Source organism: Homalodisca vitripennis, chromosome 3, assembly GCF_021130785.1.
Source record: "Homalodisca vitripennis isolate AUS2020 chromosome 3, UT_GWSS_2.1, whole genome shotgun sequence".
Lineage (NCBI taxonomy): Eukaryota > Metazoa > Arthropoda > Insecta > Hemiptera > Cicadellidae > Homalodisca > Homalodisca vitripennis.
Window position 1 is genome coordinate 45,375,133 of NC_060209.1, and position 12,943 is coordinate 45,388,075.

A 12,943-nucleotide genomic window follows, 5' to 3' on the forward strand; every position below is an offset into this window, starting at 1 on the left:
GCTGGTCTTAGAAGATCTATCACAACGAAAAATATTGTAACTCCCAAGACCCAATTCAGCATCACTAACATCAGGCGATAGTTTTGACAGTTATATCAAACACATTTAAACTAACATTCTAAACTAATTCTGGAATCTTAGACCTAATACCATTAACATTTTGATAGAAACATTTAACACATGCATTGCCGTTGATATTAACTACCTTTTTTATTAATATACTTAGTTTTAACACTCATTGGTACACCATTCATGTCCTTAATTGTTATGTTATCCTCCCCAGCAGCATCTCGTGATTCAAGTTCTTTACGAAGTTTCTTTAATGACTCAATTTCCTTGGGAGTACGGTCCCTGGACACTCTAACTTCCTGTAGACGAGGGTCAACTGCCATTAAGTTCTCAGAAGAAAAACTTTTGAGTGCAGAACTAATGTAGATCTCACCCGGAAAAACAAGTTTGATAGGTCTAATCTTTTTAGGAGATCTAACACCTAGTCTAAAATATTTCACTCTGACAGGATCAAGGTGCGGAACGGCGCAATTTATTACTTTAGCTATTATATCAGACTCATGGGATTTAATTGTTTCAGCGAGGATACTAGATGTCTCGGATACATTAAATAAAATAACATTATCTCTCCTTCGGTTTCTTTCACTTAATTCAGCCATTAAACCATCAAAACTGACATCTTCGACCCTGTCAAGATGATCTTCAAGGTTTGTCAATCGTTGCAAGACATGTCAATGTTTGTCATAACGTGCAAGATTGACTATTTTATGTGAGAGTCGAGAGCCATGCCTCACAATCAAATGATAATTTCGGAAAAGAATACTTCTAAAAATTAAAAGTACCATTCACAAACACTCACGGTAAGTTGTAGATAAAAATTTGCAATTTGAATAGCAAAGAAACTTTAAATTCACATAAATAACAGTGAAATAGCACAGCAGATAAAAAAAAACAACATCCAGCCATCCACAATGTCCAGTTTTTTTTCTGTACGATTACTCTTGATAAAACACTTTTAAGACTTCAAACTGTTACTTGGGTTAATCTTGGTCCGAGGAAGAACGCTACTATTGATTTCAAGGTCAAAAGGCCAAAAGACAGTCAGTCCGTCTATTTGTCCCACTGCCCGTCTTTGCGATAACTTTTGATAGGTCTTGAAGCTTTAAAACTTGGTCAATAGTTTCCTCATTTTTTCTTAGGAAGAACATTTATTATTTCGGGATCCAAAGGTCAAAGAGCGGTTTCCTTTGTCTGTGCAATATATTTTGATAGAAAGTTCATAGATACTTTAAATTTGAGACATAGTTAATGCCCTTGGTGTAAGAAAGAACCCAACTGATATTAGGCACAACAAATAAAACAGCAATCCGTCCGTCTGTCAGGCCATCTGTATGTTACATTTTTCACTACATGCTGCCGGTTCCTTATCGATACTCCGTTGTATAAGTGTATTAGGTCCATCATTGCTCTTCAGGCTGATAGAGACGAAAGTGGAAAGAATCATGCATTGCCTTAATGTCGCCTCCAAGTATTAGTTACCCAAGGATTCTACTAAAACTGCACTAAGGAGATAATTGTGTTTTCATTGACTCGAGAGACTAAATATAGATAATATGCTACTCAGAAAACAGTAGAGAACTAAAGGGTTGATCGGGCTAAAGTAAAATTAAGGTTGTAGTAATTGCTGTAGAAAACCAATAGTGATAAAAGCACATGATGAAACTATGTTTGAAATTAATTGTCTTAGTAAATATGCCACAGATGGTATATCATTATAATACAAAGAGGCTAAAACATATTATAAGAAGAAATCCTGGCTTCTCCTAACATACAACTTGAAATATCGGTCATCCCCCAGTTTGGTATCGTGTCTCTACTGGGGGTATTTTTATAATCGCAGTTTTTGTTCCGGGTACATATAAGTTGTTAATAGTTTCCAAATGGGTATAGTTTTTTTATTACAGAAAAAGATTACAAGCATAATAGGTTCTAATTTGACCCCTTATGATTTCGATACAAAACAACACAATTCAATTGTAGAGGGACATTATTTGCAATTGTGAAAGCCTACACCTATTCGAGCTCCTATTTATTGGTAAAAATTAAACAAATGACAGTCACTTACAACTAAATATCATGATATCACAAAATCCTTAACTTTAGATATACAACTAAACGACAATTTTGTGATCCTTAAGCCATCAATAGGCCGTTGTACGTTTTGGGACCAAAGTAGGAAAAGCTTCTACTGCCGACTTCAAGCCTCACTATGGGGGAATTACACTGGCTGTCTTGACGTCTGCTGTATTACGAGACCTCCTGTTTTTGTACAAAGATTCTCACAGAGATAATAAGGTTCTCCGAATGTTAGAGCTTTATTGATCATGCAGATTGTAATCACTCTGCATACCTGCTCCATACACAAAACATTGGCCGTATCCCGATGAGAGGACACACGTTCAAACCGTCTTATAAATAATACAAAATGAACGGCTGAGTTTTGTATTCTTTCAATTCTTCCAATGTCCTGCCTCGAGAGGGAAATTGCAGTACCTTCTGGTGTCCCTCAAGGGTCCCATCTAGGACTATTCCTCTTTACTTTAATTGTGAACGATATTGGCATGAATCTTGAAGGAGATTTCCTTTTGATTGCTGACGATGTAAAACTATTCGGGGAAGTGGCATCATATCAACAACTGGTTCGTCTACAAGAGGATCTCATGAAGATTGAGGAATGGTGCGTACTCAATGGCATGGACTTAAACCCTACTAAATACCTGATAACATTTTCAAAATCCAGACAGACTCATCAATTTAACTATATACTTCAAAATGTTACATTAAGAAGAGTTACGGAGGTTAAAGATCTGGGCATTCTTCTGACTGCAAATCTGGATTTTGGAGCTCATATATCTAATGTATGTGGAAAAGCTCTTAAAACACTTGGGCTTATCAATAGAATTTGTAGGCAGGGACTGTCTGCCTCTTCTCTCAAGACTCTTTATGTTGCTCTGGTCCGACCGACCAATAATGGAGTATTCAGTTGTTGTATGGTCTCCTCATCAGATTGGACACTGTTCATCCTTGGATGCTGTGCAGAGACGATTTATTAGGACGATTGGAGTCAAGCTCGGATACAGATACATAGAGGTTGACATTCAAGCAATGGAGCGTTGTCTAAATTTACCAACTCTTTCATCAAGATGAACGCTCATTGACTTGATGTTCCTTTACAAAATTCTTAATAACACCATTGATTGTTCCGAGATACTTCAAATGATTGATTTCCACGTTCCTCGGTCGGCGAGACATTTCCAGCTGTTTACCATCCATCATCTCTCGACAAACTACCTTTACCACAGCGCTATTCCAAGATTGATGAGGATTGGAAATGCAGTCTCTGCAGATCTGGATTTTTTGGGATGTCCTTGTCATCATTTAAGAGGAGGGCAGCCACTATACTGCATGAGCTTGATTAGTTTATTGTTATATAGCCAGATATAGTACAATAAATAATAATAATAGACACAATTTGACTGTTCAACAAAACTTGTTATTTTTTTAAACTTTATTTAATATTTAGAATCTATTCAGTACAAATAAACGTTAAGCAAATTTGTTGATTTTATAAAACCAGGCTTATCAGTAGCGGTTTCATGTACAGCAAACAATACTAGAAATTGAAAATAATCCCACTTGCAACTAATATTTAATATACGATAGTAAACTATCGAACATTCTAGCCGTAGACATTATGAGTGGGAGTGCACTGGCAATTCCAACCCCACTAATATTCGAGGAGTTTAAACTTTTGTGAACTTTGTAAGGATAAAACAGCAGACGAATTATACTGAGAAGACTGAAGAGTGAGAAACGAGAAGTGAGTCTTGTCTTATAGGTGTGTGGTCTTGAGTGAGATGGTGTAACTTACAGGCAGGAATTGAGAGGTAGAATTTACAGGCAGGAATTGAGAGGTAGTGTTCGTAAATCATGGGTATTTTAGAAATGGATTTATTCTGTGGATCAAAATTTTGGGTAAGTTGAATTATGTATAGTTCAAATAACAATTATTTTTAAAAGCTTTAAATTTAAACTTTTTTGAAAAATTAATTATTTGTGCCTAAAGTGCATAGTGTTTTTAGGCATACGTTTCCAATTAATGTAAAACTTAATGCTGCAATTTAAAATATTTTACGAAGTAAAAACAAAATACCTTCAGCTAACCTATAAAAATATCAATGGAAAGTGGTGAACAATTAGGCTAGGGTATGTTTGTGGTGAAGTAAGTAAGCAAGCAAGCATGGGTTTGTAAGTGTAGTTTTTTACATCATTCAAGAGTTGGGTATTTAATTTAGCCATGTTACCTAAAACAATATAGAAGCCTTTTTAACAATTTTTTACAATGTTGTACTTCTTTTTGAACAGAACATTTTTAGACACTCAGAAACCATGTATTGCACAACAGTTATTAGCTTAACTTATCTATTAGAAATTTAGATTACATGGTAAATAGGGTACAAGGGCCACAAATGGGTATGTTAAAAACTTGTTAACTTTAAATTTAAAGTTAACAAATTAAGAACAAATAACCAAAACATGCACTTCAAACTGGACACTTTTCCAAAATGGGGAGACTTTAATAAGGGGCCTACAATCGTTATTCGGTCGTTTTTATTAGACAGCTCGATATATTATCCAATATGTACAAATTGTTCACAATACGTTTTTAATAAAATACAGAAACAAGAAGAATCATGTACATTATAATTGAAAAAAACTCCAATTTAACATTAATGTTACAAAACAACAAAACCAACTATGGCCAAGACTTGGATATCAAAGAAACCTTACAATATTAATAACTTTCCCAGCTAGATATCAATGAGTAACCAATGCTGCTTTTGTGAAATGGAGGAAAGAATTCTTGGAAATTATAAGATTAAAGGCCGACCTGGCAAATCACGAATTTGAAGTTATCAAAGTATTCTGCTCATCCTACTGAACAAAAAATATGTATGGTTTTAGGAGGTGCAAATGACAAATAACATGATTTTAGAGGGTATATATTAGGTGTGTCCAAAATGTATCGCAAATTTTGTGTATTTTCAAAAATTATTTATTTATTTGTGAATATCTATTTTGTCCCCTTCAAAGTAATCCCCCTGGGATATTATACACTTGTGACAACATTTTTTCCAATCTTCGAAGCACTTCAAAAGATCATTTTTTTGTATCTTATTCAGCTCCTCCTTCGATGCCGTCTCTATCTCGTCAATCGTGGTGTAGCGTCGTCGTTTCATGGGCCTCTTCAGTTTCGGGAACAAGAAAAAGTTACAGGGGGCCAGATCTGGGGAATATGGTGGCTACGGTATCATTAGTGTGTTGTTTTTGGCCAAGAAGTCGCGTACAAGCCGTGATGTGTGAGCAGGGGCGTTATCGTGGTGCAAAAGCCAATTTTTGTTTTTCCACAAATTTGGGCGTTTCTGGCGCATTGCTTTGCGCAAATTGCGCATAACTTGCAGGTAATATTCCTTATTCACAGTTCTACCATGTGGCAAGAACTCATGATGCACCACGCCCCTGCAATCGAAGAAAACTGTAAGCAAAACTATCACATTCGACCGAACTTGGCGTGCTTTTTTCGGTCTTGGTTCGTGTGGCAGCTTCCATTGAGATGATTGAGCTTTGGTTTCCACGTCTTAACCATAAACCCACGATTCGTCACCAGTTATGACCCTCTGGAGCAAATTCGGGTCGTCGCGTACAGATTCCAACATCTCATTAGCAATGTTCATGCGATGCTGTTTTTGATCAAAATTGAGCAATTTTAATATGAATTTTGCGGCGATCCGTTTCATGCCCAAATTATCGATTAAAATCGAATGGCACGAGCCAATCGATATGCCTAGGTCCTCGGCAATTTTCTAACGGTGATTTGACGATTGGCCAATACCATTTTCTTCACTTCATCAATTTTTCGTCTGTTGTTGAAGTGCTCGGGCATCCGGCACAATCTTCTTCGTTTACATCTTCTCGGCCTTCTGAAAACATTTTGTACCACCGATAAACGTTGCTTTTGTCGTATTTTGCCACTCCGTTCGTTACTTTCACAATTACCGTACCTTTTATATATATACATACTGTCCTGTCATTGAATATTATCTCCTTGTATTTTTAATGACATATGTTCTTATGTAGTATAACATTATGTATATTATTATTGTAATCACTTTTATTCAGTTATGTGGGTCTGATGATGTACTCCTTGAGTAAGAAAGGCCTCACAGAAATAAAAAAATATATTATTGGAGTGTTTGGTTTAAATTTAGAACTGATTCCAATAAGAACAGAGCTTCTAGAATGTATCATTAATATGTTAATAGTAGTACCAAAGTTAAAGATAACCTTTACGAGTCCTTAACTTTACATGACAAAGATGAGAAATCTATAATAATTTTAACTGCTTTAATCTTAGCTACTGTAATAGGTATGATCTACATAATTTAATTAATATCATCAAATTAAAGTACTATATTATATTTTGCATACTAAGGACATATTTTAAGTATAAATCCAACAATTACTCTAGATTATATCAGCGCATTATACTAAAGAAGTGAACCAAAAATCCACAGGGTTAATATTTTGTAATGGCAAACATAAATTATTTTAAAGTTTTTTTTTTGTATTTGTTTGATTTATTTTCAATGTCAAATAAACATTTTTCATTTTTGTAAATAACAAGAAGCAATGCATATGCCGGTATATCACCTCTTCATTTGATCTGTTATTGTTTTTACTCATTTAAACATGAAATATTTGATCTAAATGTTTAGTAAATAATTTATGATATCATATTAGGTGTAACTATTTATAAAAGTACTATATTGTTTTGGTCCAGCCAAATAAACTGTAGGAGTAAATTTTTTATTCCATGTAAAAAATATGGAAAAAGCACATTTTAATGAGGTCAGACATGAAGTATTTATTTACGTAATAATTACAACAAATAGAGCATTTTTGTTAGTAGCCTACCCTTTTAAAGGAACATATTTTGTTCATAGTCTATTAGTTTTATTTTCAAGCTTCTATCTACAATATTTGATCTATTTTTAGATGACTCTTTAAAGAGCTAATGTCGGCATGTTCCCCCTCTCCCTCAATGTTGTCGACCACTTTAGGAGGTGATAAAATGGGTTGCCAACTTCGCCTAAATGGTTATAACAACATTAAAAATAAATCTGACTCCAACCTGAAGTACATGTTCAATCCCCCTTAGCTATTGTATTCTCTCAAATTGGTGTGTCTAGATTATGTATTAATATGTCAGCAATGGTATTCAGGAGATCAAATTCCATTTGTAATATTTAGGCTCAGGAAAAAAATGTTTTTTTTTCTTACCACAGAGTAAACATTCATAAATATTTAATTAATCGGTAATGTCTTTGATAATGTTAAATTATTTTCTTTCTTTCCTGAGTTTTTGTTTTAAGAAAACTCCATAGTCCACTATGAGCTATGATCGTTGTGGAAGAAATTCAATCACCAGGCAGTAGCAGTCAGTTGACAGGCAGTGGATTGTTGTTTGTTCCACCTTGCAGTTGAGAAAAAGGGAGATAGAGAGAATAACTTTATTCAAAACCATTAAGATTTGTAAGGCGTCAAAAAATTATATTACATCACATTTTTACAAAAACAAAGTTTCTCCATATATCTGTCAAAGATTCTTCAGCACAGGAACTCACCCACTATGTAGAATGGTCGTTGAGCAAGCCATTTTTTCAAATGGAGTCTCAGATTATAGTTGTTTTAACTCTTCAGCTCATCTGAGAGATGGTTGTGAAACTTAGTGCCGATGTGAGCTGGTTTCTTCACGTACAATGCTGTGTGGTGAAATGAAAGATTGCAGTTGTTTGCAAATCTGGTTTGATGAAAAGCTGGAAATCAATTAATTTTGGATGTGTCATCATCTAGATTTGCTCAGGTAGACCAAGAAAACCGGTAATAGTCAGGGAATTTTAACAAAATGGAGAAAGTCAAGGAATTTCACGATAGACTGGAAAAATTGTCCGGTTATTTTTGCAGGGTGTCTACCAGTCTCAGAAGTCGCTGAAAAGTTACAAATTTTAAAGAGGCTTTCACGGAAATAAAAAAATCACAGATTATTACTTTGTGACAAAAAACTTCTATTTAAAATATATGTTTTATGGCATTGTGATAATAATTTGTGATGAGTCAAAGTCAAATCTCGAGTCTACAGAATCTTCTAGAAAGATCAGGTTTGGAAATCGATCAACGGGATTCAACATTAGAATCTGCGTCACTAATTATCGGCTAATCGTCAGTATACAAACTATCCATTACAAAACGGGTTTGTCATATTTTGTGTTTGAAAAATCATAAATAGATAATCTTATTAATAAATAGTGTGGTTTTTTAATAGTTTTGCTTGCCCTAGTATTAGATGTATGTTCGTAGATTTCCACGAGTCTGCTTTGTATCTTCCACGACAACAGCTGATCGACTTTACATAAATTACTGATCGCAAAAACGTGATTTTGTTGTACTTTGTTTATGAATAACCATAAATAGATAACCTAATTAACAAATTATTCTAGTTTTGTAAACCATATTTTGCTTGAAGATCTGTATTTAAGTACATGCACTGCCACTCTGTATTTGTTTACATTCGCGGACATCGATCGGCAGTATGTGAGTTACCTATCGCTAAAACGTGTTTATTGTTGTGTATGAAAATCCAATGATAGATATCCTAATTAACAAGCTATCCTACTTTTGTAAATGTATATTGCTTGCAGTTTTGTATATTACATACATCGCCACGAGAGTATGTCGTGTATATTCGTGGCCTCCAGCTGATCAGCAGTATACCAATGAAACATGTTGTGTAGTTTGTGTATAAAAAGCGTATTTAAATGACCAAATAAACAAATTAGAATTTTATGAATAATAATTTTCTTTCAATTCATATTTTTATTGATTATTGTCAAGCAAAATTGTTTTTTTTAATTATTAAAATGCTATGTATTAAAATTGCTTGAGCTACTGAATACTAAGCAAATACACACAGTTAGGTAATATTGTTGTTGTAAAAGGGTTTCTTCAATCTGTGCATGTATTTCTCAGTTTAATAAGCGAAATATGCCCTAATATATTGTTTTGTAATAGATGTCAAAGTTTTGCTTCAAAGATCACTGAAAGTCACCAAAAGTCGGCAGTTGAACCATCTCTTGTAATAATCGTCAAATTTTTATATTTCTTTGAGTATTTAGACGATTCAAGTCAAGTTTTATAGGCCTTCTGGATTTTTCTGGGGTCAGGTTGTAAATTCAAACACCGCAATATACTGCACATACGGCTCACTATTATTTTAACTTTGACTGATCTACTTGTAACTTTGTCCAAGTAAATATTAGCTTTTTACTAACTTTTAAACTTACTATTGTATTTTTATCAGTATTTGTGACCATGTTTTGACACTCACATTATTTAGAAACAAAACTTTTAAGAAACTGTTAATTTTATCGGTAATAGGATATGGAGAATTATTTAGTTTTTATCGAAAAGTCAGGGCAATTTTTCAAGCCAACACCCTGTATAGTTTGGTTTGTAGGGGTCTATGGCAGTCAGTGCTTGCTATAGTTTGTTATTGGTTTTTAAAGAAATATACTCATGTGTTTCTTTTAGTACTATAATAGCTCTATTTTAATTTATGGAGGATAATACATTTACTACTTTGTTTTAGTTCTGATAAAAAGTGTTACAGGATAGTTAATTTACTCTTTCAAATCCTTTACTTATTCAAAATAAATTTACATTTACGTAAATAATGTCATTGTGACAAAATGTTTGAATGTTTAAAAAAAAATAAAAGTTAAGTAGAACACAGTTAAAAAAAAGAATACATTTTAATGTACCAGATATCATTTTAAGGCAGTTACTAAACATGATCAAGTATTGGAATAGACTCGCAATGACTAAAATTGTTTATTCAATTGTCCTGGAATTTTAAAGATATGAACTTAAAAAGTTTGGGAATTGTACAGGAATTTCATGATTGAAGTTGGGTGGACACGCTGTAGACTGGCCAATAATATTCAAAAGAATGACACTTTTTATTAGATTCAATTTTAAAAATTCACTTAATGTTAGTAAATGAATCAAAATGTAAATAAATCACTGGACAAACCAAGCCATATGCTACTGAAATTTAAATGTGGCCAAGTGAAACACTTGTCTCAATTGGTTATAATTGAGAGTCACACAAGTCAATGAAAGTCAGACCTACTGCTCAATTACATCTAGGCTAAGGAGCATGTTGGCTGTTCTATACATTGCTATTTTACATGTACTAGCTTTCATAGCACACACAATATTTAATTACAATTTTAACTGCTTTGAAAGGAGACATTCTTTAATTTCATTGCACTTATTCTACAATTTTTCTATGTATTTTTGTAATATAATCTTAGAATATGCAATAATTGCATTGGTTTGCAAATGGTTTTGCAATCAATAATCAAGTGTAATTGGAAAAACTCTTAGACAGATGTATAGAGTTAAAAGGAAATTACGTTAAAAAATATAAAAAAATTGCCCATAAAATGGTTTTTCTAAGAATTACTTGAAAGATCCTCGTATAATGGTCTATAATATTATTCATTATAACAGCAGTTTTAATCTGATAAGTTAATATTTATTGTCCTTCACGAATATGTGATCTATACAAGTATTATGTCCTGGAAGTAACATTTAGTTTTGTTATTGGTTTTAATTAGGCTTGCATTAATGTCAACGATAAGAATGTAAGTTTTGCTTTTATCTGTACTTGAGTAGTATTGATTTAATGCATAAGTAAAGCTGTTTAAGTCACTGACTTGAGTCCTGCACAAAGTGAGTATGTTACGCTCTTTGTTTTTGTATGTGAAATCCAGGCTAAGGCTATACACGTTGCCGAGTGTTTCCTCACGCATCAACACACACAAACACTAATACATAACCATTATTGTACTTGGAAATGTCCAGTGACATTGTTGAGTCAAAGCTTCCATGACTGATACAGCAAGATAGAATTGATTATGAAAGTGGGAGATTCTTTTCAATGTCTATATCTGTACTTTCCTCTTGCCATGTAAGAGAGAATGTCGGATGATCTTCTGAGGGTGAGATATTCTGGGCCTAGTTCAACAAGGTGGTATAGGTTGTTAATTGAGATAGGTTTCTACTAGTAAATATCACTAGTGACCATATGTCGGGTTTGATGGTGTAGCATGACACAATGGAGTACAGAGATTGACAATTCTCATAACTACTACCACTGGACCTTATTGTTACCAACATCTTGAAATCCATGTAAAGGTAGCTGTTGGCACCATTAAATAAAATTTTTTGTATAAAATTCAAGGATCAGCTACTGCTGTGTTTGCCAATTATTACGGAAAAAATAACAACTATGAATTACATTTTGCTATTGGAGACTTACAAAATATTTATAGCAATAGACATCTTAGAGCGTACGCAGCTTCTGATTGGCTTTTTTTTTTGTTTAAATTGTATTAAAATGTATATAAATTCATATTATATCGGTACAACATGATTATGTTTCAGGCATAATTCTTTTAATGTATGTGTTGTACATATTATGAATAGTAATTTTTTAATTTATAATGTAAAAATGTTAAGCAATTACAATAGATGAGCAATTTTTCCTTAAAATACATTCTTTTATTTGGTGTCAAAAATAGCCAATAAAATCATTGTTTCAGTTTGATATATTATAGTATATTAAGTTTTTAGCAAAGAGTATTTGTTACAGGATGAAAACATCACTTGGTATACGGATAATCCGGATTTCACTCCTTGCTTCGAAAAAACTGTTTTTGCATGGATCCCTTGCCTGTTTCTTTGGATCTTTTCGTCTCTGGAAGTTTTCTATCTACTCAACAGCAAATACAAAGATGTCCCCTGGAATTGGCTGAACATTTCTAAATTTGTAAGTATTGCAAGTGCTCGACTTAGTCTTTTATTTAATTATTTTATCAGAATTTATTTGGATCTTAAATAATTATTTTATTTATTGTCAATATTTGTAATAATTTATTTTGTGGTTTTAATATTTGCCTTATTTCTACTAGTGGAGAACAAAACCTAAATTAAACTTGAAGAAAAGTCGTAAAAATTAATGTTTTGGCACCATTTCTCACTCATCCAAGACTAACCCAAACTTGACGTACAAAAAAATTTTAGTTTTTCAGAGAGATAGTGATGGGTGTAAAGAAAGTTACACCTTCCTATTTTAATATTTTTAGGTTTTATGAGTTTCAAATATCCTAAATTTCAACAATTAAAACAAAAAATTGGAAATGTGCTGAAAAGTGACAATTGTAACATGTTCAGAAAGTGTAGCCCACTTCTCTTGTAACCTTAGATAAAAGTTTGGGTTTGCTAAAATTTTTAACGGGGTAACAGTAAAAAAATATGTAAATCCGTAAAATTTGTACATTTTAGACTACCTAATAAACAAGGAGCGAAATTAAACTTTTTTTCTAAATGCTCAGTGAAACCTTAAAAATAGGTACGGCTCAACCTACCTTTATGTTTGAAAATTTTTCAAAGACTCGGTAAGTTCAAACAACAATATTTAACAAGCATCAAAATTGTAGAACAGCTGTTGTCACACTTCCCAGTCAGTAGCTTGGGGCAAGTGTGTTACAACTTGTAATAAAATTAGTTTTCCTTATTAAAACACAAATAAATGCCTGTATTTCTGTAGGTGATATTCAAAGACTACAATTTGTCTCTTATTTGAGTTGTATTCACGGTTTTATATTCAACATGAAATGTTCTTCCCTATTTACAGTTGGAGGAATTTAGCTGTGCTCTTAGGGCCCAAATACTACCCTTTCAAAAAATA

General features: G+C 33.1%; 1 protein-coding gene across 1 annotated transcript in view; it reads left to right on the plus strand.

The window, feature by feature from the left end:
* The first annotated feature begins 3,849 nt into the window (after window positions 1-3,849).
* Window positions 3,850-12,943, plus strand: part of LOC124356856 (multidrug resistance-associated protein 1-like) — a 115,948-nt gene continuing 106,854 nt past the window's right edge. The window contains 2 exon segments of the mRNA XM_046808118.1: window positions 3,850-4,044; window positions 11,846-12,022. Of these exon segments, the coding sequence (XP_046664074.1) occupies window positions 4,000-4,044; window positions 11,846-12,022 (222 nt within the window). The 5' untranslated portion in view covers window positions 3,850-3,999.